The sequence below is a fragment of the Ammodytes marinus genome, assembly GCF_949987685.1.
Source record: "Ammodytes marinus genome assembly, chromosome: 22".
Classification (NCBI taxonomy): domain Eukaryota; kingdom Metazoa; phylum Chordata; class Actinopteri; order Uranoscopiformes; family Ammodytidae; genus Ammodytes; species Ammodytes marinus.
The window spans coordinates 10,979,099-11,006,146 of record NC_137226.1 but is presented as its reverse complement, the minus strand read 5'-3'; the positions used below and the strand labels follow the sequence as shown (position 1 = coordinate 11,006,146).

The window sequence follows — 27,048 nt, the reverse complement described above, 5'->3', positions numbered from 1 at the left end:
CTTTTTGACAAGTACTGGACTTCTCCCCCAGCACAGTTTCTAATGTTTGATTCAAGTGCACCATTATTTTCCAATGCAGACGTCCTGGAAATATCTCTTGTGTCTAGTGCATCCCAACAGTTTCCCTTCAAAAGATGAACAAGCGGAGCAGCAAAATTCTCTATAGACAGGTTTTTATTGTGTTACACAATATGTGAAGAGCATATCTACAAAATTCGGGGTACAAAACTTATAAATTCCTTGTTCATCGTCTATTTTATTTGATGTCCTTGTTTTGGGAGTCTTAAGGTGTGACACCCTAGACTAAAAAAAACACTGTGGTCCACAATCTCTTCCTTGGCAGGAGTAAAAGCAACTGATCGGTGGAAACATCATCTAGAAGACTTGCCGTTTTCATGAACATCCATCCTGTAAATAGGGAGGGAAAAAAGTCATTTTAAGATGTGGACATGTTTGAAAAGCAAAAACAAAGACTGATACATTTGGACACACTCAAAGCAACGTACCCATTCTCCTCTTTGAGTGTCTGGTACAACTCAAATTTGTTGTTGACGGAGCTCACTCTTCCGAGAAACTCTTGGTGCTTCCTGGAGTTGGCTACAGTGATACGATTGGTCCACATGGTGAGGAGTGAGACCGGACCTGCAGCAACAGTGAAACAAAGCCCCAGATGAAAACACACATAGGGACGGTCATGGTAAGGTATTTGCCAGAATAAGCTTAGTGGTCAAGGCTCATATACTGAGAATTGTCATAGCTTTTCTGCCACTTTGTGTTCATTTAGTTAATACATTAAGTGTGTGTACCCTGCACTTACAGTCTGTTACCCCTTACGTTTTATAAGACCCAAAAATGTTGCATGCTCCTAACTTAAGACCAATTTACCTTTAGCTCTCTCTGGAAGCTGAACCTCCTCTGTGGACAGACGTGGCTTCTTGGTGGCCGGCTCGGGAGAGTCCGGGGAATCCTTTATCACCTCTGACTCCTGTTCTTCTTTCTCAAGCAGAACCTTTAGTCTTCAAGTTAAAAGACAAAAAGACAGTGTTAGCATAAGACAACAGAACGTTCAACATTTACACTAAATTAAAGCAACTTATATTTCCTCCAACTCTTGAATACTCTTTTCATGTATGAATGCAAAAGACACCCTAGCACCACTGACCTATCCGAGTCCTGCCAGCTTTTGTCGTCCGCGTCCTTGCTGCCATTTTTCTCCGTCCTGTCCTCCCTCTCCTCTCTCTTCCTCCCTCTCTTCTTCCTCTCCTCCTCCTCGGGAGGTTTGCTGCGGCAGGCCACGATGCAGTCCAGAACCCGCTGGTGTCTGTCGGTGGCTCCGGCGTGCGTCTTCACTAATGTCTCCAGCTCGTTCCACATTATGCGATACTGTTCGTCCCTGGAATATAATGGCAATGCAGAGACATTAAAGCGGCTGTGCTGTGAATTGTTGTTGGTGGCTCATTTAAAAAGATAAGCACTTCTTTGAATAAATACCTCTTGGGGCCTTTGCCTCGGGATCCCACGGTGGAAATGGGGAGAGGGTCGTTCTTCCTTTCCATGTCTACCAGGTTGTAAACCGTCTTCTGGCAGGTCAAAACGTCCTCCTCAGACAGAGTCTCTTTCACTATCAGGTTAGCTAGAGGAACCACCTGGTGGAGAAAAGCGGTAAGACACACATATATAGGAATCATTATGATCAGGAAAAAACATGGATGCTTCAGTTCTACGATAGAAAATCTTTGGCATATGTAAATGAGAGTAAAAAAAAAAATCAGAAGGACTACAGTATCTCTTGCTTGCTGCTTACTGCCTGCATGTTGAAGATGGTGGTCTGGGAGATGATCATGGGCCAGTAGCGGGTGTAACGTTCCAGCTGTGCTTTGGCCCTCTCGGCCGGCAGCTTCCCAGAGGGATCGTGGGTAGACTCTGAAACAGGAGTGAGCCGGTTCTCCCTCATGAATTCACCAAAGTCCTGAAACGAGATTTTTTTTTAAATAATGTTAAAGCCCATTTGCATACAAGTACTGATGTGTACCACTGCGACACAGCTAGAGTGGGCTGGACATACGGTGATGCGGTAGTCTGTCACCCGGCCTCCGCAGCCCTCGCTGATGGAAGGCGGGTCTTCCAGTGTGGAGCGGTTGCTGTTGAGCACGTGTAGGAAGATCTCTCCGCCGTGGCTGCTCAGCATGTGACTGATGACCTTTGAGCCAGACTTCCTGGGCTGCTCCAGAAGCACCGACCGACCTGTGGTCCACACAGAAGAGAAACAATGAATTAAAAGGTGGAGTCAGCGATTTTGGAGAATGCTTGTAGTTAATACATCATTTTTCATCAAAATCTGTGAATATCTCCTCCCGATCCGCTACCTGTACATGCTGTGTGTGTGCTTGGGGATTTTTTTCGGCCTAGGCTCTGTAAACTGGTATGTAAAGGGCCCACCGTAGCTAGCAACATGCCCATTTTGTATTAACACTAGATTTTTTTTAAGCCCACACACACAATACAGACAGGTAGCATATCATGAGGAGATATTCACTGATTCTGACATAAAGTGATTTTGACAACAAGCACCTTTAAGGCTGGAGATGAATTCTGAGCAAGGAAACTAGACATAAAGCACAATGGCGTAAAACCAGATTATGAAGAGGGTTTTTTCTCCAGCTCACCGTTGAGAAGAAAGTTGGTCAAACATGACGAAGGACGACTGTTAACATCTGTGGGGGAGATGCGATAGGCTCCAGTGCAGTAATGCAGCTCTGAGGTGGGGAGGGAAAAGAACGAAAATAGATACAACTCAATCAGATTTCTCAGGTCAGTTGCATCAGTCAATGCTGCAAGGGAGGACTCTTTTCTGTACAATACACGGTTTTGCCTAAAGGAATGGTTCTCCGAAAACGGCTAATACTCTACTGTCTTTTCTTCAATTACCACTACTTCAAAATAGAGCTGCAACAATCGATCAATTAGTAAGATAAGTGTAATTCAGTAGTGTAATGCTTTTCTTTGTCATAAATCACTGCAAACTATAATACATTTTTTTGGGGGGAGGGGGGGAGGACACTGGTCAAATACAGCACATTATTGAAATAGTGTCCTGGACGAAATTTTACTTTTTTTGTTGGTTTATTCTGTCATCTTGTGTTCAAAACGATCATGGCAGTATAATAATACTCAATAAGATAATAGTTGAGCAGATAAATCGGTAATGAGAATAAATGTAAGTTGCAGCCCTATTTCAAAACCATCTACCAAGACTCTTGCAGGTGTATATCTGCAGGAATGTAAACCAATTCAAAATAATTTAAAAGATAGAGTACCTGTCACAGAATTCAGGGTGGATCCTGAAATCGTATGTGGATAAATAATGACATTTCAAATTAAAATATTGGAATTGGAAAAATGTGTAACCCAAACTGACATTTTCAAGAGTATTGCATATCCTACATAGTCTTGAAAATGTGATGCGTATAAAAGGAGGGAAAGTGGAAGAAGAAAAACCCAACTGACAAATCAGAACGTCAGCTGACTGTACCCACCTATGCTGTTAGTTCGTGGGGTGCACCATTTCAGTGTAATCGTCTCTTTGAGTCCATTTTCTCGAGTGCTGGAGCCGGCCATATGCAGGTCTCCTGCAGAACACGAATGACAAAGTTGTTGTTTTCTAATTGAGCATACATAACGTAATTAAGAGTGTCATTAAAATTGCTACAAGGAACTTATTCATATTTCTGGAACAGTCTCATTTTTCCTCTGATGATCATAAATGACATGTAACAGCAAATGAGACCATCAGTGCACAGAATGCTATTTTTAAATAGTTTTTCCTTAATGCCTGTGTCATGGGTACGCTCACCCAGGAACAACAGCTGGCGTAGTAAAAACACTACCGCAAGGGGGTGCTAGAATTAACGCAAACTGAAAGTTCCTCGGAGCACCTTTAAGAATATACAGACTGATTTCCCGACATGCTGCTTATAATGTAAACAATGAAATCTACCTTTAGAGAAATAATGTATTTTATTTCATAGAGCAAAGCCTGAGGGAATTTACCACAAACACCTTTGAACATCTTCTTATAATGGCCAACCAATGACCAAAACTTGGAACAACCTGCCTGAATTCTTTTTTTTAACCAGAGTACCCACCGCTTTTAAAGAACTCCATGTGAGCGTCTTTGTGATGCAGGAGCTCAACGTCATAGTTGGCTGATGTGTTGGCGTGCTGCTCCTCCTGTCCATCCGCAGAGACAACAAGAAATGCAGGTCAGTGTGAGAGTTGGCTTTTTAAATGTGAAACCTCACAAAAGAAACACACACACACACACACACTAACACTGCTGATTTCATGTTCCTCAAGGGAAATGATAATGGACAAAGTAAAAGGAAACAGGCTCGCTCTGTAGGTGACACAAGTATGTTTTCTTTTTATTCATTTTATCAAAGACTAGTGTTTAACACAAAGGTGCCTAATTTTACCAAATACAGATCCTACACTAGGATTCCTAATCTTACAAAATAACTTTTTTATTTTTACAAGGTTAATCTTAATCCCCATTATATTAGTGGGGCCTGGCAACTGCTCCATCTAAAACCAAACTTTTAAATAATTTAGCATTTAATTTTGGAAACTTTCTCTAAACAGTTGTAGTACTACTAGAGGTGGAATCATGTTTAAACATTTAATAAGATCAGGTTAATAAAACTAGTTATCCAGACAGCACAATGGACCACAGCAAGACACTAAAGGGGGAATGAGTGGAAATAGATGTGGGAGGGTGGGGGGGCAGAGACCAGGGGAAAGGTTTGGACAACTTTTAAGGTGTAAACATCTGACAAGACACCGACAGTATTCAATAACTCAGAAGAGGCAACGCTGGTCACAGATGTTTTGGACACAAAACAGTTGAATGCTACATAATATATTAAAAAACATAATATATTCAACTAAAAATTTGGCAGAAGACAACTTGAAAACCAGCCAAAATGGTTCATTTTCACAATTAATTTGAATTTTGTGTGTGTGTCATTGTAGGTATTACATGATTTTACACATGTTATTTTACAGGCTTAACATTTTTATAAGAGAGAGCAAAAATCTTCCTGGATGTGTACATGTGAGACCAGAGTTGCCCATCCTTTGCTGGAGCCTCACAGGCAATAGCTGTGGCCCAACTGTCACATCAAAATAAATGAATGACACTGGAAGCCTGTTGCAGCAGTGGAGCTCAAAGACAATGTACTGCACACTACAAAGGTGAAAACTCTGACCCTTCCTCACTTTTGATGTGTGTGTGATAAGAGTACTAACCTGGTCGCAAACATTTAATGTGGGCTAGCAAAACAGAAAATACAGCATGAAACCAGCAGCAGATTCACAGTCATATCAACATGCAGATGAGCAAAACAAAAAGGGTGAAACTGTAAGGGTTTGGCGAGTAATTGAAGGTGAGGAAGGGCTCGAACGTAAAAAATTAAGCAAGCAAAAAAAAAAAGCAAAGTTTGAAGAGAAAATAATATTTAATAAAGCAATCAATTGAGTAAAAAGAGGGAGTGGTTCACTGCATTCTAGAAATCATGACATTTTTGTGCTATCAAAAAGGAATAATAATATCTAATATTTATGTGAGTTTTTAATCTTCGTGAGGCGTGTGCAAGGCCAGACGAAGGGCGAGACAGCTCCTTACCTTCATGGGGATGTTTGTTATGGTGGTGGAGGCCAAGTCAAAGTTCTGCTGGACCAGAATGTTGAGTTTGGTGGCGAGGTGCCGCCCTGCACGAACACTGTGAACCTCGCTGGTGAGCAGAGGAGAGATCTGGGACAACAAGAGAGGAGGATACATCGAGAATTAGATCCAGCATTAGGGGTCAACTATGAATAGGTCTTCCTTTCTCCAATTCATTCACTGTATATTTATGAGTAAAAACTATGACAGTGTTTCTTTCCTGTTATTAGCACCCACCTGTTTCTTCAGCCGGTCAGACACCAGCGTGTCCTCACCCTGTGGGTGAATGTGAATTAGAACCAGCTCACACTTCTGGATGGCCATCAGCCTAAAAACACAACCAGTTAGAAAAAAGAAAGCATATCTATGAGTCATTCATCTGTATGATGTGTCACATATGTTTGAGATTATAGTGTGAGAGAATAACACCACCATTTCAGTATGTGAGGGGACATTTCTTTATCTTGGTCATCTAATACTGACCTGTCTGAACCTGCTGCCAACTTGTTTTGTTCTAAAATGGTTTCCTGGATGCAGTCTTCCAACATGCGCACATGAGTATCACTGTATGAAAAAGACACACACAAAAAGGGGCACCTTATTAGTACAGTATAAAATTATACAAACGCTTATACGCTCCACTTATTCTACAATAAAATTGGATAAGACCATACAATACATAATGTGCAGAAAAAGTAAGGTACAAAACAGTGACAGTGGAGCTGATGAGAGGAACATATTTACATCATACATTTACTTACAAAGATTGAATTTGCAACCATATATAATATTCCACCATGTTGACTGTAGTGTTTACCTTTTAGCATTGGTTAGGCAGATAATACGCCCCCTATTGGCGACTCTCTCAGCGGTGTCCATCAGAGCGGTGCGCCTCTCGTGCTGCAACTCTGTGATCTTGCATAGCGACTCCACCGCAGCGACCAGCCCGTGCAGGATGCTGCAACACTCGGGGTCCTCGCGCGGGTTAGGCGGCCCAACGGCTGCCAGAGCCGACATGAGCTGGCAGAGAGGAGGGGGGAAACTGCATGATCAGATGGCAAAGTGGAACTCTGAACAAAGACTTCTGCAAAAATGTGGTCAGTCACGAATGTTTGCTGGAAATGTTGCACTTCTCCAATATGTGGCAAACTGCAGCTGCTGAAAATAAGGCTTGAAAAAAATTATAGACACTGCAGGAGTTGCTGCACACCAACCATTATGTTGTGGTAAACTTATAATTTTTTTTACTGTGGGATTTAGTTTTTACCTCATGAGTGCTCTGGTCTTCCTGCCTCCAGCTATTCAAGATGTGAAACTCGGAATCACTCACAATGTAGTTAATCTGTAAAATAACACAGGGAGCAGAGTATGTTAATGTTGTTGACATAGTTGGTGTACTGTATCTAAATTGACTGAAATGTTCTAAACATATCTAATACAATTTACCTTTAAGTGACCTCGACAATGTTTGTGTCTGTAAACTGGTATTTAAACAAAGGGTATGTAAACACAGGGGCCAACTGTAGCTAGCAACATGCCTGTTTATTAAAGGCGCTTAGGCTGTGTATTAAAACTGGATTTTATTTTGCCAGTGCATACACTGTTTCAGGTTGCAGATCTCCGGAATTGCAAACTCCACCTTTAAGTTAAACCAGTGTTGGAGATACAGCTTGAGCTAAAATATTTAAAACCGAGTTAAAAACAAACAAAAAGGCTTACCAGTTTGTCCCGTGGGTAAATATCGTAGAGGATGCGACAGTACTCCATAGAGCACTCCACAGCACAGGTCCACAGGGACTTGGACACAGGGGCCAGAGGAATAACCCCTTGAGCTCGACTCTTCGTCAACACGTCACATTCCACCTGCTGACGACTGGACTCGGCCATGTAGGGACAGTGGTCCACCACAAAGACTGTCTTGTGAGCCACGGAGAACATCTTTATCTTCTCAAACGTGCAGTTTGAACTCGCCTGTAAAGAAAAAAAACACACCAACATTAATCTTTAGATGTATTAGACTTAGAATGATTATGCAATTTTCAACTTTAAAATGTGTACTAATTTGCTGGCTAAATAGCTGCTGCTAATGCTATCTTTGTATTTTGTATTATTTATTTGTCAGGATTTAGGTTGACATTGAGACAGTGTAGAATAAAGTGACTGAGATCAAGTGCTTAAACCATCATCTTAAAGCACAATACAATGGATAATCATATCGTACAGACAGCTTGAATAAGGTATAACACCCAGAAGATTGAAATGAGTCTCTTATGTCTTTTACATAAATATTAATTAACAAACAAACCCCTAAAAATACAAAGCTTTTGTCATGATTTGAGACTTTAAATGCGACTATGAAATCAATTACTCATTTTACGTAATAATAAATATTGTTTTACTACCTTATTTCTAGGTAAACAGTCAATGCTTTCAAATTATCTGTAATGCAGCTTGTGTAGGCCTACAGTGTTAGTTAAGTACAGTGTAATATATATATTTAAATTTGACGAACACAAAAAGAGTACAAAAACAATACTGTAGCAGATGGTTTAGCAGGCAAACTTTACATAGTCTGTCAATACATCACATGTTTGCCTTTCTGGTCAGTAAACGTTACACTCACATAGATGAAAGTCTGGACATTAGCTAAACCGGCTGAAAATCACGGTGACTGTCTTACGAACATGTTTTGACTTATACGCAGACTGTGTGACACCCAATCAGTCTGAGGACGTGTTATTTACCACCGACTCCAAACATGACAACTCACTAAGCAGCATGTCGCTCGCCGCCCTATTAGCCTCGTTAGCTAACACTAGCCGGAATCATTTGTTCGCTCATTCACGTTTATTACCAGCGATATAAAACATGTACCTACCATGGCGATTGTGTAATGATAAGATGGGTTAATTATATCCAACCCACTCCGAAATTATCATCATCAAACAGTTGTTGCACACTTTAAATGACCGGCACAGACAATGCACTGTAAGCTGCTGCAGAGCTAGCAGGTTTGTTATGGCGGAAATATGTCTAAGCGGTGGTCCGTCACCATGTATCGTCCCCTTACTGATTGTTAAACAGTTCCTAGTCCTACTTGAAACCTCAGAATTCACTGTACTATTTATGTTTACCTTTTAAACAGAAACGGCTTGACGTATTTTGTTGGCATAATAGTGTCTAACGTCATGGAGTCCTGGGGGTAAGTCACGTAGCAACGGTTGTTAAGTTAACACTCCCTGAATCCCAAATATCGCAAACAAAATAAGTCAAAACAAACATGCACTCTACTTTTAAATATAAAAAGATTTAAAGATACTCTTAAATGAGCGACACTTGTAAATTCCATGCTCAACACTTTTAAATTTCGGAGGAACGCAAAGTGGGCGTAACTGTAGCTGTCAAAAACGTGGCTGAATAACATTAACGCCCACCTCCCTTCTTCTTCTCCTTCTTCTCCTCCTCCGACCCCACCCGTTTCATTTCAACACTCAAGTCAAAACTTGACCCAAACTGTAGGCCTACGCAGCTGAGTCGGCGTTGAGAAATATAGCGGCGGGAATGCGCAGAAGACGGGGCTGCGCTATGACGCCATTGGTATGAAGTGCAGGCAGCTAGGTCTATGAGCTGGGGAAAAGTTTTTTGTTCCGAGGGATGTGAATGGAAAACTCATAAATAATAAGGACAAGATGAGCGCCAACGACATCCACGACATGGACTCCTTGACGGAGACCGAGGAGATGGAAGAGATGGAGGGTGATACTGAATTGGGCATGATAGACGAGGAAGTTGGTGAGAGAAACTGCTTTGACTCATTTGATGTGCATGTGGCGTGCATCATTCATTGCGGACTGTGTCGACACTGATATACATCTGATCATATGATTCTATGCTGGGTGTAACCGTGTAACCCATTTATTCACACAACTTTTTAAGTTAGGCTATTTCAAAGTAGAGCACCATATGGTCATGCAATTTGGACTGATGATTCTCACTCAAAAAGTGCCACATATTTCTTTTTCACTATAGCCTACATTTCACACTGCACTTTCAGACAACTTAATTCATTCATAATGTAGTTACTGTTATATTGGGGATATACATCTCATTTGCATAGCAAAATAATATGGTCATAATGAGTTAATAACATGCTGTAGTGTTGTGAACTTCTCATTAGTGTTTAAAGTAGGCTATTTAAAGGATTAAAACGCTGCTATAACAGTCCTGTATGATACTAATATTTATAAATGCACTGTCTAATAAAAGCTTTTAACTTTATGGTACTTTTGGGGTGTGGGGCTAATAACTACTGAAATTAGGATCATTCCCAATGTAGAGTGTTCTTTAGTGCTACATGTCAAGTAGCCAATTAGATCTGCTTGAAATTAATGGTTCAGGATTTCCCAACTGAACACAAAGATATTATTGTTTGCCACCACGTAGCATGACACATTTCAGAAGCAAATTATCATAAAATTGTAGCCGTCAACAAATAGGATTCTGTTTACCATTCAGATCGTGCTTGGTACATGTAGAGCAAAACAGCCGCTAAACAACAGTGGGGGTGTGGTTCACACATTTTTTAAGGGGCACAAGCTCACACACCAGCATATCTGCATACAGATGAATGTAGATAAGAGTCACTGAGCAACCATAAGTAAAATGCTCACAAACACACACACACACACACAAACAGCTAAAACCGCTTGTTTATCAAATCTGATTTGGCTCCTTGAGAGAACAGCTTAGAGGATAGAACTGACGGCATCTCTACACTCTTTTGTTGCCTGCATTTCTTGCATTCCTCAGGCTACAAACTGAAACTTAACTTTTGAATAGAGTAAAACATTGGAATCCCTTTGAAATACATGTGAAAAGAGTCACTGCAGTGCAGTATGTTGGGTTGAGTCAGCACAGCTATAAGTAAGCTTAACAACACACTTCTGTTGTACTATGGGGAAAGATTTCTCCATCTATAAGCTCCTTTGTGTCTTGTCTTCTTAGCCCATATCCTGTATTCCTATTTTCCCACAACTCACTGAGAGACAAATTGTCCTTTAGGTTAGCTTTTATAACTGTCAGTAATCCATCATTTTTGAAGGCCCTGACCACATGAAAATGACCACTATGTGCACTCTTTTTTAATAGACCCCATATCTTCACTGGTAATCAATTATTAATGTTCACACTTTGGGGCCGCCTGTGGTAACAGCACAAAACCCCAGACAACTGACTGAGATGATGCGTTATAGCTTCAGCAAAATGAACACTTTGGTGGTGATACATGGAAGCCTGATTTTTAACATGTAGGCCAACACTGCTCTTTATGGCGTTGGTGCTGTCAACCTGATGCCAATCTTACCACAGATCTGACAAGCTTACTGCAGGTCAGTGCACATTTCAGAATGTATTATACAGTATATGAATTCACTTGTATGAATCACTGCCGGAAGCCTTTTTTCACCTGTGAGCTTATTTCAGACAATTACTGGCAACTGCTCAGTGAGATCTCAGAGCGGATTGTGTTCCTTTCTAGAGACGATTACCGTCATCTACCAGATGTTATAAAATGCCCCAGAGTCTGATGCAGAGAAGAATTTCCTGTCCGATGGAGAGAAGGAAGGACACTTGGTGTGTGGTGGCTTGCATCAAAGTCAAGTTAAACTTTTAAATGTTCGCTCCTACGGCCAAGCAAATGCGTATCGTATCTTAAGAACAAAACCGGGTTTGGTACAGCTCTTTCTGTTAAAGAACGATGCTTCTTTTTCTGTGTGTTAGTTTGCTCTGCTTTTATTATTTGTCGTGTTGTTAAGGAGCACGTTCTCTAGAGAGGAAGTGTGAGCCGGGTGGGTATGGTTGTGGTGAGAAAGAGTTTTTTTTATTGCAGACAGCTTGTGGGTATACACACACTCAACATGCTTTTCAAAAGAATCATGCTAATGACTCACTATAGGTCGTGGAGGTTTCGTCTCAGTGTTTCTTTGGGTTTAAAATGGTATTTCTTTCTCGAACAAAGAAGTGACGTAGTGAGAAAATAAAGCATCTGGATACCAAAGTATGACTGACAATCAGCAGAAATGTGGGAGTTCAGTTTTCTCCGTTTAAATCGAACCCTCATATACATTTAATCATTACCTTACGTGATATTACAATGTGTATGATTAACAGTTAAATAACTGCTTGTAAAGTTCTTGTAATACTGCTTCCTAACAACTGTTTTTCCAGTGCGGGGAGTCCTGATATCAAAGAGCCAGGCTTTTAGATTCCAGCAAGTTAAATATCTCTGTATATAGCCTTTAAGACACATTCATTAAAGGCCGAGAGGTTCATTTGATACTGGTCTTAATACTAACAGCATTTCAAGCTTTGTTAGAATGTGGACTGTTAAAAGGATCTTATTTGATTATTTGAGCAGGGATCCCACAGTTGTGTTTCCCATGGTGTTACTATGGCAAGCGTTTTGAAAACAACATCTGTCCCAAGTTAATTTTCTCACAGTGCTCTGATTTATATGGAAAGATTGCAGGAATTTCCCTTTTGGATATTGTCTCAGCTGTTTTATTATTTTTTTAAATGAAGGCATAATTTATAATACAATTATGAAGATTACATTTGTGCACATAGTGGTTGAAAAGTTTTTGTTTGTGTAGTTTTTGATGTGGTCAGTGGTGTGTGAATCCTGAGTGCAGATTTGCAGTTTTGCGAATGAAAAAATGGGGAAACTCTGCTGTACATGCTGTGAAAAGAGGCTGACTTCACTACAGTAGATGGCAACCCATTTTTGTCCCAGGCAGTAAGTAATAGAACATTGTGGTGATTGAGTAATAGTGTGCAAGGAGCAGCAACAGCATGACGTCTGGGGAAAATTCTCACAGGCTAGTGACTGGTTTGAACCCAGGGCTGTTGGAAATGAGTAACACTGCATCAGCGAGCAGCACTGAGGTGGAACGTGAATATTGTACTAGGCCTTGTATAGTCAGCAGCAGCACCTTCACTGGGAAAATATATAGATACAACTAGGCAGAGTCTAAACAGCCATGCTGGCAGCTTTGTGAGGCTGTGCCCTTAAAGCAGTGATCTGGCACGTCTCCAGCTACCAGTCCACACTCCAAAGGCTCTGGTCCCATGCTGGACTTGGAACCAAAAGCCAAGTCTTTGGGGTCTGCTGCTGCTCTGCAACTATTTAATCATAAACCAAAGTAATTTTGGACTGAAGTGTAAAGGCAGGCCGACAGTGCTGCCCTATGGGTCATGCTGCTAGCAGGGCTGATTTTTTTATCATTCTTTTCACATAATAAAGGTTTTGCAAAAAGTCAGCTGAAACCGGACGTATGATGTAACCTATTTTAGTACCAAGGTCCGTGCCTTTACTGGTAATTCAGAACCGCACCACTTAATATGTATTTTTTTAAATAAATCTATTCTGTATTTATTCGACCAAATACATCCTACTAGTTGTCCTTTTGATTATCATAAAAGGGCATTTTTATCAGTTTAAGCTTATAAATGAATCATACATCATACTGTGAAACATTTTGCCCGTACAATAATAGCTTTTTAAGTTAACAGTGTAGTGCCGTATTCATCAATCAATCAGTCCTACATAACATTTACTTATCCATTTTTGACTCATAACCAACAATAGGTTCGACAGCCTCCTGACAAACTATTCTCAAATGACCTTAGTTTATCAGATAAGCAATACGTTCCAACCAGTTGAGATATTCTCTTATACACAGTATTGCATTAGCTGCCTATGAAAGTGTTTTCTCTCATAATAAATGAGTATACCAGTGCTGCAAGTGTTGCCCTGCATTACCTTTTTGTGTACCTATGCAATATGCCGATAAAAACATATTTTGATAATATTGTAATAACAGCCTATTACATATTACCTTGTCTGTTTTCTCATTTCTGTGTTTTGTTGTTTTTTATTCAGTTTACCTCCAGGAGTTTTTACCAACATATCACAGTATTAAAGAAGGAGCCAGGATCACCAAAGCACACCAGGTGAGTCAAAACAATCCCATAGGTGTCAGCCTCAGCAGCAGCATATCAGTCCAATGAATTGTACTATATGTATATGAGTGTGTTGACCGACTGATTCATTCCACTGTATTTGTATTGATTATTATCAAACTTGCAGTCAAAAGAATGTACCTTTTCTTCAGCCTTTCTCAAAGCACACTTATAGCTAACAGGGGTAGCACACTCACTCTGATATAAAATACACCAATACACAATACCATGCAGCCAGTATTTACATATATTTGCAAGAATTCTTTTTTTAAACCTAGCTGGGCAACAAGTCGAATTGGGCAAATAGAGAGAGAGAGAGAGGGAGAAAGAAAGAGAGCGAGAGACCTACAGGGCGGGTGTCATAATGTTTGTTGACACTTCCCACATCACACACGAAATAGGCAGGTGAATGTCAAGTTTTTTAGCAGTGCCGATGTGCACAGACTGTCCACACACACACAGGGCATCATGTACGGCACCATGGACGAAGAGGAGTATGAGTTTGAGGACGTGGAGCTGCCTGATGAGATTTTTTTTTGCCCTCAGGCCGAGTTCGACGGCAACCCAGACTCTTTATTCTTCAACGACGGCGTGAGGAGGATAGACTTCATCCTGGTCTACGAAGACGAGGACAAGAAAGAGTTTGATAAAAGGCACAAGTCCCAGCGGTGCAAGGTAGGGCCTCTCCCTTTAAATAAATAAGAATAATCTTTTTGAGCTACTTGCTTTTTATACAGAATATCATGGTCAATCTGTTAAGTATTGGTGATGGTGCTCACCTTATTCATTATTATATCCATTATTTGACCAGGTTAGACATTGAGATTAAAATCTCTTTTACGAGAGAGTCCTGGCCAAGATGAACAGCAGTACACAGTTACAACATAACACACAAGACAAAACGCAAGTTCAATACTAAGTGCAATTCTAAAAAATACATTATAATTTTTGGCTAAACATTCTCAATTTCCAATGGAGTCCGACTTCACACTCTTAGTGCACATACAACTTAGTGCAAAGTAATCTATTCCCAAAAAGCAATGATCTGTAAGAGGTTGTATGGTTTTTTTGTCTTTGTTTTTCTTTATTAGAGAGTGTACCGTAGAGAGATGACAGGATATTTGGGAAGGAAGAGGAGGGGAACAGCCTCAGGCTACTGGAACACTGAAATGACAACAATATACAAATCATAATGTCTAAATAAAAAACACAGTATTTCCATGATTGGAACTTAGTTTTTAATAGTAGGTTTTTTTTTTTTAAGTCATATTTTATTTGTAAAAGATGGATCAACGACATTAATTGTTTGCCCTGTGAGTTTTATTTCCCTTTCCATGTATTGACTCTTGCCTATTTGTTGAGGGAGTTTTTTATTTCCACTGGGATGGCAGGCTGTGACATTTAATTAATTCCTTGTGCTATCGTATATTCAGCGTGGCGTGCACATGTACTTTGCTTTCACCCTTTAAATATACAATAAAGGGAACCGCTTTGTTCTCTGTCATTTTTTTCATTGTTCCTTTATACTGTACTTGCCGCTGGCTACGTTGCCTCGGGGGAAACAGTGGAAATGAACAGCGTTCACACCACTAAAACCTTGCCAAGACAATTCAGATCGGATCACTGTGGTCATATTCTAGAATTGATTTATTGTATTATAACTTTATTATCTTGGTCTCGAAATCTAAACCTCAAAGCAAACTGTCTTTCCACTGTGTTTGTTTAGCCAGATATTTAACATGCACTTAACACAACTGAGACTTAGACCATTCCAAAGTTTGTTGTTTTTTTACTACTCTTTGGTAATGCTTGGAAATAGGGGTGGGAATCTCTTGGCACCTCACGATTCGATTCGATTCCGATTCGGAGGTCAACGATTCGATTCAAAATCGATTTTCAATGCATCTCAATGCAAAACATTTTTTATGTACATATCCATGTGTGAATTTCAAAAATATATTTATATGCACATCTGAGTTTGCTACTCAGAGTTTGCTAATCACTTCCTACTTATGTGATGATCATTAAAGACAATCAACAGATGAATTGCCTTCTCTAATATTGTATTAAGAGAAAAAGCTTTTTGTCACAAATATGACTTTCTATGACCAGTGCAATAATCAATGCAGCTTTCATTTCAACACAATATGGAAGTATGTAAAAACTAAACCGATTCAGTTTTATTTTATTTCTAATCTCGTAAATCATGTTTCTATAGGATTTCTATTCTATTATCTATTATTTTCTATGTCATTTCAACACATTGTACAAAAAGTATGGCTTGGAATTCAGCTCTCATACAAAAACGTAAACAGAGATAAAGCCGGTGCAGGTCATGGGTTTGCTGCTCTCAGCCCTTTTGAAGCCACTTTGGAAACAACTCGCACATGTGTGGTGTGCATGCCCAATGGCGCAGGAAGTATTAGTATTTACAAAAAAAAAAAAAAAAAAAAAAATTATTAAAAAAAAAATGATATATAAAAAAATCGATTATTAACTTTTCTGAATCGATTCAGAATCGTTCGAGAGAGAATCGATATTAATCGGAAAATCGATTTTTTTTCCCACCCCTACTTGGAAATACATTAGATCCAAATACAGACGGTTACATGCAGCAGTGTTGCAGTTGTAACCCTTAAGTGGTTATGAAATACTGACTTGTTGCCTGGTGGAGGCTTAATTAAAATCAATTCACTTCACAATATTTTTAAATGGTAAAGGCTGGAAAATAATAACAACTGGCACAAGAATGATCTGCAATTAGGGAAAAGGGTAATTATTGTGTGTTTGAGTGCAGGCCCTATAGGATTTAACTTCCTGCTATGATAGATAGGGGATATGTTGTGAATGGAGGTAATGTGTGTAGGCAGACTACATACTCTATAACTCAGACAGAGCTCATGAGCTTCTTCGCCACAGATCCACTGGGAATGAGGCAATTCCTCCCGCACAATCATCCCCCAAAGCAAGTTAAATCCAGCCAGGGATGAGAGAGAGATGCAACATTCTCTATACCAGGCACTCCCTTTACTTGAGTCTTTTCCAGAGCTGAACCAGGGTCAGACAGAAGTGTCAAAACATTGTTTTCTCTGCCCTGAGTCTGACTGGTGGGAGGGTGTGGTTCACCATAGATAGCATTTGCTAAATTGACTTTTAAATGTTTGATCAGGTTGTCAACATTTTCATGTACTTACTGTATTTCCTGTATGGCTTTGTCATCAGCCCTTCCAAAGTGTTAGAACTGGGCTGACACTGTAGGGTTGAGCGAAAGTGTCCAAACGTGTCATTTTAAAGTTTCTATTCATTTAAAAAGACAAAGCAATTAACCAAATAACTAGTAAGTAAAAGCAGTTTGAAGAACAAGAAGATTTAATAATGTTATTCTTTATCCCAGAGCATTTTGTTGAGCTTCTTTCCCTATTGTTAGAATATGGTTCATAATTTTTCAGACTGCTTTTTTTTAATTGTGTGTGCTGTTGTTTGCAGTAAAGATGTGCAGCAGTTCGGAGAATGTACCAAGGACTGAAACCTCTTTTACGCCATAGTTGATGACATGCCACCAAAAGAACCTGCTCTGACTTGCTTTGCAGTGTCCTCATTCCTGGCCTCTATGCGCAGTGTAAATAATGGCAATGTTATGGAAACGGAAAATGCCCATGTAAAATACGCTGTTGTCAACTGTACAATTTGCTTTAATGGAACATGATTGAAATGTCATCCTAAAAACAGGGCAATATTGACAAAACCAGATCACATAGAGGCTATTAGGGTGATAATGCATAGTAATAAAAGCACTTTTTTCACATAAAAAAAACAAATTAGTGTCGAGGAAATTCTATATTTCCGACATATCTGTAATAGAAGACTAAACTCAGAGAGAATTTAATTACACTATACATTAAGACAAAACAACAGAGTCACAGAGTAACATTGATTCAGAACCTGCAGGGAGACAGCCCAGGAGGGACTGCCTCCTGAACAGTATTTTCAGAGACCCTTTATGCCTCTTCAGGAGAGGGGGGTGTGTACAAACATTAACCTCATGGTTACAGGATAACACAATTAACAGTTGGTCTTGTGTTTATATTGTAATGAGGAACTAGATATCTTCAAAGGGACAGGAACCCCAGTTATATTGCCCCCAAAAAACATTCCACATATACAGTTATCTAAGAATCTCTTGACTTCTTAACACATAAAGACTAGAGCAAGATTACAAGAGAGTAATTGTAGAAATACATCACTACAAATAATTCTGCCCTCACAATTAGAAATACGTTTAGGACTATATGCTTGTTCTAATAAAAAGGTCAAATAAACGGATCTACATTTTAAAGTGTCCGTGTGCATAACCTTGGCACTCCTTTGACACAAGTGCTTGTAGTATTTACACTGCAGGCTTGGCATAAGTCATGCATGTAAAACTCAGTTAAGCCCCGAGAATTCAAGCGTTAAAGTGTTCTCTTCTGTAGAGGCGGCGGGAGTACTTTGAGGCCACCCTGATGAAGATGGGAATAGAGCTGGAGGGGACGCATTCTGTAAGTCCATTTGCACTCACTAACGTTTTCTCTAACTGTACTGTATAGTCCGATAGCACTCGAAGTAACCCGCCCCCCCCACTGTGTTTCTGCAGGTGTTGGATGAGAAGTTGCTGTTTGTCAAAGTGCACATGCCATGGGACGTTCTGTGTACCTATGCCGAGGTGTTGCACATCAAGATGCCCATTCAAAGCAACGACCTGTCCACTCGCTCAAACACGTGGCGCTACCTCTCCATGGTCACCAAGAACTTCTACCCCGACGAGAAGATGATCATCAAGGAAGCGGAGTATTTCACCGCGCCCTTTGAGAAAGCCCGTCTGGAGTATTACCTCGTCAAGGACAAGGAGACATTCTTCACTCCGGCCATGAGGAGCAGGATGGTGAATATAGTGTTCTTGCAGACAAAACAACGAGCTCTATGTAGAATTTCAGTTTGTTGTTTTCCTCAAGGATAGAGCTAATGGAAAGATTTTTTTTTAGGGGTAATAAACATCATACTGCCGTATGTACAACAGAGGTTTAGGCTAGACGAAAAACAAAACAGAAGAAAAATGATAAAGTTGTATGTTGTGCCGCACACAGTAAACAGCAATTAATGATGATGTGCTGCTGCTGATTTATGAATAGATTGAGCATTTCCTTATTTGTTGAAAGGAGCAGGCTTTAACTACACAAGATGATCCACGTTCCTAATTTAAATGGATGGGAAAAGAATATATTTATTATCTAAAATTATACAAAGCGCAGAACTACTACTTCATACTAGTACTTCATACTTAATTTTCTCTCAAAATTACAACTTTAGTCTCGTAATATTACGACTTTATTCTCATAATATTGATTCATTTGACCATTTTTCTCATCAAGTTATGACTTTTTATATTGTAAATTTATTTATTATTTCGCCCTACGTGGCCATTTTACTTCGTCATAGTAGAGTATGTGAAGTGATTGGTCGTGTAAAAATAAATCGACCACAAAGGTTAAATCCCTTTCTTCTTCTTCTTCCAGGCATATTACATCCTGAGCCGTGCTCCCTATGAAATACGTGGAAACGTAAAGAAGTTTGGCATCACCAAACTGCTAGATGGCGGAGTGTACAAAGCAGCCTATCCGCTCCATGACGTAAGTGATGTCATTTGCTTCTCGCCTATAATGCATGTAGTCCTTTTCTTGGCTTGGTAACATACATATGCAGTATGGATTTATGCTTGCATTAGTGAGCTAAAGATGTAGTGTTTTTTTCTTGTTTTCCCTGTTGGTTATTTCAGTGCAGGTTCAACGTGGAGTCCAAAGAAGAGCGATGTCCCAACGAGAGATACCTGCTCTATAACTATTGGGCTCATCCCAAAAGCTTCTACAAGATGCAACCACTCGACCTCATCAGGTAAACACTATCTTTATGCTCTCTTAACAAAGACAACTAGGGCCACAGTGGTTCAGTTTAAAAAAAATAATAATTTGCTTTTTTTTTTTAGGAAGTATTATGGGGAGAAGATTGGCATTTACTTTGCCTGGTTGGGTTTCTACACCATAATGCTCAGTCTGGCTGCTGCAGTGGGACTGGGTTGTTTCATTTATGGATGGAAGACTCGAGACACCAGCACCTGGAGGTACTTTTATTTCTAGACCTTCACTATAATGAGAATTGGAGATTAAGTTTAAGCCTATGTCTATCTTTCCACCCTTCTGGTAATTTTTCCATGTCTAAAAATCTCTGCGTTTTGATGACTGCAGCAAAGAGGTGTGTGACCCCGACATCGGAGGAAGAATTGTGATGTGTCCACAGTGTGACAGGGAATGCAAATTCTGGAGGTTGAATAACACCTGCGAGGCTTCAAAAGTGAGTTTTATTTTATGACAAACCGTAATTTTGAATGTGTTTTTATAAAACTTTATTTTTCACTTTTTCCTCCCTCTAGTGTTGGTCAATATCAGAGATCTGTATAATATATATCCTCCAAAGAGAAAGCAATGGGTTTCTTGACAGTTAGAACGTCATCATAATATCATTTTTAGAAAATATTATGTCATTATTATTCTGCCATTTGGGCTTTATTGAACTGTATGTTATTTGGAAACAAGACAACTTGTGTATTTTCTAAATTTGGAACATACAGCACGCTTCAGATGCAGAAGTCTTGAACTTCTTTTGAAAAGTAATATGCCTTATTCAGCTGCACTACTGCTAAAATAAAAAAGGTGTTTGCAGCTACAGCCTAACTTGGTCTGTTATGACCATAGACTTTATATAAGGTTATGACCAGTACCTAACACCAGTGGCTAGTGTTAGCAGATATGTGTGAAACAGAACAGAGTCTCTTCAATGCCTTTGGGATTTTTTTCTACTTGTGCTACAGTTACGCTATGTGTTTAAGAATATTTTACTTTATTATTTTACTTTAGTCTATCATTGTCACTTGATGCCAGTGGTGGAACTCCTCATGTTGTTTTAAAGAAATGTGTTACTGCACTAGTGCAAACTGCAGTTACAGTGTTTCCCTATTTAAATGTGCTTGGCTGCTACATAGTAGTGTTTTGAGCTGATTTGCATGAAAGCAGGATACAACTGCGACAACTCTGACTCCTGTGATTCTCTTTTTCTTTTCTTTTTTTTCTAGAACCTTTGTGTGTTTGATAACTATGGGACCCTGGTATTTGCAGTTTTCATGTCAATCTGGGGTAAGTTTAATACTGGGGTAGGTTCAATACAAGTTGTACAATTATACAATGTCAGTATTCAAATTTTCAAAACACGGCCACAGAGTATTACGCAGGTTTGCGAATATTGCTAATGATAAATGTGTTCTGCTTGTTTATTTGCTGGTTGTAGTGACTTTGTTCCTGGAGTTTTGGAAGCGCTACCAGGCCAAACTAGAGTACGAGTGGGACACAGTAGAATTTCTGGAGCAGGAGGAGCCAGCTCGTCCAGAATATGAAGCCAAGTGTGTCTACGAGAGGAAAAACCGTATCACTGGGGTAAATCACACATGCAGACTGTTTTTCCTCCAGTTATTCTTATGTCCCCTAGCCAGGCAACTGATTTCTCTAGTCAAACCAAGAAAAGCTTAGGATGGGTTTTAAATAATGATTTAACCATATTTGACCAGCTTTGTTTGAATTGTTGTTTGTGTTTTAGGTAAATGAAAAAGTGCCATACCACGCCTGCGGCCGATGTCTTCGCGTGTCCATAGGAATTGGGACTGTCTTATTTTGGGTAACGCAAAGCAATTACATTTTTGTTTTAATCTGGTATTAATCAGAGGGAATATTTCTTTAAAGAATGACATATTAATGCATTTGAAGCCGACATGGTGTGAACTTATTAAAAGACGCTTACATTATTCTAATTACCAAATGTATATATTGTCAGCGTACTAATAGAACATTGTCTGCATTTAACCTAAGCTAACCTACCTAAATAAGTTATTTCCACGAAAGAATAAGCCGTGAAATAAAAAATAATCCGTACATTCATCTCTTTATTTATCTAATTTTTGTCCTTCAGATTCTGTTGATTCTGGCGTCAATTGTGGCCATCATTGTCTACCGCCTTGCTGCTTTTTTTGCCTTCTCGGCTAAACTCCGAGCTCAGGATCTGAAGGAGCTAGAACCCTTGAAAGAGTATGTGACGCCCCAGATGGCCACCTCAGTCACAGCCTCTATCATCAGCTTTGTCGTCATCATGATCCTCAATATTCTCTACGAGCGAGTCGCCATCTGGATCACAGACTTTGGTAAGTTTCTGGATGGTACTTTTTGTGTGTTGACTTGCACACAGTAACACCCCTTAACTCCTTCCTTATCTGATACGCAATAACAGAGCTTCCACGAACCAAGACGGACTACGAGAACAGCTTGACTCTGAAGATGTTCCTCTTTCAGTTCGTCAACTACTACTCCTCCTGTTTCTACATCGCCTTCGCCAAAGGGAAAGCGGTTGGCTTTCCCGGAGAGCCTGTTTATATCGTGGGAAAATACAGGAACGAGGAGGTACAGTTTGTCAATTTAGCTGTCACGTGTCCACCCTGCTAACTTATTTACTCTTGAGTCTTACTTTGTGACTTGCTTTGTGACCTGCAGTGTGACCCTGGTGGTTGTCTGATTGAGCTGACGACCCAGCTCGCTATCATCATGGGTGGGAAAGCCATCTGGAACAACATCCAAGAGGTTTTGCTACCGTAAGAAGAAGTCATAATATAAGACACGTTTTTTTGAGAGATATGAAAAGGAAGGGATTAAAGGTGCAATTCTGGATAATGCTTGTTGTCAAATCTCTTTTTTGTCCAAATCAGTGTCAGGCACCTGCCTGAGGGCAACTGGTCAAGCAGATGGAAACCAGGGTGTGGGCTGTCCTTAACCATATGTTTTCCTCTACAGGTGGGTGAAGAATTTGATCTTTCGCCACTGCACCAATAAGGGCTCGTCAGAGAAGGTGCTTCCTCGCTGGGAGCAGGACTACCAACTCCAGCCTCTCCCCAAACTGGGACTGTTCTATGAATATCTGGAGATGGGTAAGAAAGGGGAAAAGTCCTCTTTAGGTTATTTGCCTGCCATATTCTAAGCTGCACACCTGGAGCCAGTTGCACTACTACTACTTCTGATGCAAGGGGTTTTATAATTAAAGACTTGCGCTGTGAAAAACAGGTTGCACCACACAATACTAGTTCTTACAGTAGTGGTATGTGGTTAATGCATTACACTATACTGCCAACTGCCAGGGCTAACTGTTGCATGGCTTATCTAGCTGACTGATTTAGCTTGCTAATACTGTATGATTTTAAGTGGTATTACTGGTATATGGATAACAGTTGAGATTATTTACCTGAAATCTGATAAAAAAAGTGTAAATGCTGTGTAATGGTGATTGCTAACTGCTTGCTAATACGCTTACCAGAACCTTTAAAGCTAACTTACTAAAATGATATGATAATGAAAACAAAATGTATTTAATACATATGTCTCACTCTTACAGTGATCCAGTTTGGCTTTGTGACCCTGTTTGTGGCCTCCTTTCCTCTGGCTCCGGTCCTGGCTCTTGTCAACAACCTGTTTGAGATTCGGGTTGATGCTTGGAAAATCACCACCCAGTTCCGCCGCATCGTGCCAGAGAAAGCCCAGGATATAGGGACGTGGCAGCCCATTCTTCAAGGCGTAGCTATACTGGCTGTGGCAACCAATGTAAGTCACTGTTAACATTGCGTGAAAGATAATGATATGTGATACAATGCTTCAGTAAACATTGCTTTTGTAAAGCATAAAGTTCAGTACCTATTTGGGCAATGGCTGCATTAAACAAGTATGCATACTTTTCCACAGGCCATGATCATTGCTTTCTCATCAGACATGATTCCACGGCTGGTCTACTACTGGTCTTTCTCTGTCTACCCGTATGGAAATCACCTCAATCACACCATGCAGGGCTACATTGACAGCTCACTGTCAGTATTCAACATTGAAGACTTCTCCAACTATAGCCGGCCTATGTTCACGCCTGAAAACATCACCACCTGCAGGTAAACAAAGATTGTCCCTCCTGTGTGGGGTGCATTCAGTTTTCAATTTATAGATTGTAAAGAGAGTATGATACCTGAGTTTTAAATTTAACTATTTGAAAAACTAAACCATATCAGAATATTTTTACATTTTACCGGGGTTATAAGAGTCTTTCCCTAGACAAAGTTATGGTGTTTTTTTTCTCATGGAAGGACACATACAGTAATTTGTATTGTATATTGTTTTTTTGATTGTGTTTGTACTACACGTTTTGTGTAGTTATAGCGGTGTCATGTAATCCTCTGTGGGATGGGCCACTTGTGTGGCATAACATGAAAATAAAAAATATAATTCATTCATTCATACAGTACATGATGATTCCATATAGTAATGATGATATTCACAAGAGGAATTATTTCCCTTAATATATGCAAATCATATTGTGAGAGACATAAGATGTGTGGCAGTCGCGTTTGATTCTAAAGGAAATGTATTTAAAAAAAGTTTCTCTTTTTTTTAGGTATCGAGATTTTCGGTATCCTCCCGGTCACCACAGGCAGTATCAGTACACCATCTACTACTGGCATGTGATCGCTGCCAAATTGGCTTTTATAATTGTTGTGGAGGTGGGTATCTCTGTCACTAAAGAAAGAAAAATATCGAAAACATGAATTATTAAAGGTGCACTATGCAGTTTCAGAGGACAGGGATTTGTTTACATTTGCAGAGCCTGCAGTTTGTTTACAAAACTAGTTTCTTAACATGTAATTCATAGTATTTTGTAATTCTATCATCATAAAAATCTAAATACAATTATTTTGAGGCACATGGAACCAAACGTTAGGCTACAATTTATTTATTGACAAAACAAACTGCTTTAAACAACAACATTTTTCCTGTGGGGAAATTTTGTTCATTCAGGTATGAGAATATACTTTAGAAAATGTTAACTTCTCTGACACACCCGAAGTTACATAGTGCACCTTTAAAACGTCTTAACGGAGTGGTTGAATTGTTGTTGTTCTTCTTCTTCTCCTCACAGCACATTGTTTACCTTACGAAGTTCGTCCTGTCCTACGTTATTCCGGATGTCTCGTACAAAGTCAGGGAACAGATCAAACGGGAGAAATACTTGACCCAGGTGATTCTCCACGAGACCAACCTCAAACTGGTAACCAAGCGTTTGAAACCGCCCAACGACGTGACAGTTAAGGAAGCAAAGGTGAACCTGGCCAATGAGGAGCTAGAACTCGGTTTCTGAAAACAATGATCATCCCTGATACTGTATGCATGGCTATACAGTGTTTTGGAAGCACCTTCCCACATCCGTCTAAATACTGACTGTGAGGGAATTTTGGGTCTTTATTCCCTCATACTGACCAACACACCTGTGAACCTGTGACAAATATAAGACCAGAAAAAAAAAGCTATGGACATTCCGGTATGGAGGTATGATGCTTCAGAGGGGACTGATGGACAAAGAAAGGATAAACCACTGTTGACTAGTCTGTCCCCACACATCTGGACTTTCTCTAATGAAAAAAGAACAGTGTTTCTATCAACTTCAACAGTGACATTCTTTCTAGTAGAACTAGATGAAACCGCCCTCTTTTTAAGGTAGTGTGGCGGTCTTAAATTGGAATTTTTTGTGTGCCATTTTTTTTACCTAAAGTGTCTTTGTTTATGACTTGTGCCTTTTATGAGTACATCACATTTTATAGCCTGGCTGTATCAGCACTGCAGTGTCTCGCTCCGTCCATTGATCTACTTGCTGGAGGCTCGTCTGGACAATTGTTTATCACTGCTGCCATTTAATAACAGTATTATTATACCATTTTATTTTATTTCATATATCTTATGCCACTTTTGAATGCAATGTTGTTTGATTGGGATTTTTGTTTTAGTCTTCCTCTCACAAAGTTCGCATTGTTACACAAGTAATGCTAGAAGTTAGCATAGATATGGACTGACAGAACGGGAGATGGTGCCTTATAAAGTTGTGATACACATGTAAGTTTACAATCCACAGCGATGAATTTGAAATGGCTCCTTCATCATTCCACAAAATGCAGTTTATTTTAGCTTTTGTTTTTAAGTCAAAGACCTAATTGTGTCCACTGCACTGCACATATTTGTTTAACAGCATGTTGTATCCTGTGAAATAGTTATTGTTTCTTCTCCCGTGTCACTGTTGAAATCTGATGCCAATACCTATGCTGTATTATTGCCTCGCCTTGTGATTTTAACAGTGTCAACATAACCACAATGTATATAAACGTTATCATATACCACTTATATGTGATGATGCATATCCGTTGTGTCTTTTTGTTTTATATAGTGCAATGACATTATTCAACAACTAACAAACTGTCCCTCCTTTAAAAAAAATCTACAACTTAAAACGAATGCGTGTTTTATTGTATGTGCTAAGAACTATGCGCCGCTGCACCTGTAACAAAACACAGCTGTGATGTCACAGTTTACTGACAATGCCTTTGTTACACTTGTACATCACCGGAGCAAGATGAGTTTCAAAGCCACTAGAGAACAGCAGAAACAAGATTTCCAGCAGCAGCAGACCATTACACACACAGTGTATCGCTTTGGGATGGCTTGAGACATTTAGTCTTATCGACTTGTTTCTGCCAATTGTTATTCCGCTTCAGGGCTGGGTTGAGACAAGCAGCTACACCATGCTGTTACGGAAGAACAAAAAGTACAGGAATGTGTTGCAAAACCCTACATTACTGCAGTCTAGAGGTGTAAGCACTGCCAGGCAGGGTCTGACTTTATCATGACAATATAAGGTTTCTCAACGTAACACGATAATTATTTGTCAGAGAATAATATTTAAAACAATGTGAAAGGGAGCATGTGCTTGCGAGACCCTTTTTACGATTCTTAACACTGTCACAACTGAGTGTGTTACTAAAAAAAAATTATTTGTTTTGTTTTTGTATCACATTAAAGTGACTCCCCTGCATGAAACCATGTGATGTAATGCTGTCAGTGTCTCTAGCTAATATTCCGGTGGCAGAGATGGTCACAGGATGCAAACAAGGCTCTGCAATGGTGTTTGTTTCAGAGAGGGATTTTGAGGAAACTATGGAACTATTGGAATGCCATGAGTACCACCACAGGCTACAGCACTGAAAGGGACCTCAAAACAAGTTATACTGGTTCTTGAATAGGTTCAAGAAGGAAGCTGTAGTGAGGTCTGCCTTCACAACTCCTCTACAGCCTCCCTTGACAACAGACTTCCTAATTGTC

At 39.8% G+C, this 27,048-nt stretch overlaps 2 protein-coding genes across 2 annotated transcripts; one reads left to right on the top strand and one right to left on the bottom strand.

The window, feature by feature from the left end:
- Positions 1 to 173: 173 nt before the first annotated feature.
- Positions 174 to 8,741, bottom strand: ints13 (integrator complex subunit 13). Its single transcript, XM_080051220.1, has 17 exons — positions 8,601 to 8,741; positions 7,442 to 7,693; positions 6,990 to 7,064; positions 6,540 to 6,742; positions 6,206 to 6,286; positions 5,960 to 6,050; positions 5,684 to 5,812; positions 4,146 to 4,230; positions 3,537 to 3,629; positions 2,667 to 2,756; positions 2,066 to 2,244; positions 1,805 to 1,969; positions 1,492 to 1,646; positions 1,163 to 1,393; positions 886 to 1,016; positions 507 to 642; positions 174 to 408 (listed from the first exon to the last, which is right to left on the bottom strand). The coding sequence occupies exons 1-17, from the start codon at positions 8,601 to 8,603 to the stop codon at positions 372 to 374; spliced, it is 2,136 nt and encodes a 711-aa protein (XP_079907346.1). The 5' UTR covers positions 8,604 to 8,741; the 3' UTR covers positions 174 to 371.
- Positions 8,742 to 9,210: 469 nt separating this feature from the next.
- ano6 (anoctamin 6) lies at positions 9,211 to 27,035 on the top strand. The gene is made up of 20 exons (XM_080051215.1): positions 9,211 to 9,514; positions 13,662 to 13,732; positions 14,288 to 14,416; positions 18,214 to 18,279; positions 18,375 to 18,662; positions 19,294 to 19,407; positions 19,554 to 19,669; positions 19,761 to 19,895; positions 20,020 to 20,125; positions 20,904 to 20,964; positions 21,116 to 21,261; positions 21,422 to 21,499; positions 21,791 to 22,019; positions 22,106 to 22,275; positions 22,366 to 22,463; positions 22,663 to 22,796; positions 23,258 to 23,463; positions 23,602 to 23,798; positions 24,299 to 24,404; positions 24,821 to 27,035. Exons 1-20 carry the CDS (start codon positions 9,412 to 9,414, stop codon positions 25,037 to 25,039), a joined length of 2,772 nt encoding a protein of 923 aa, XP_079907341.1. The 5' UTR covers positions 9,211 to 9,411; the 3' UTR covers positions 25,040 to 27,035.
- Positions 27,036 to 27,048: the final 13 nt, after the last annotated feature.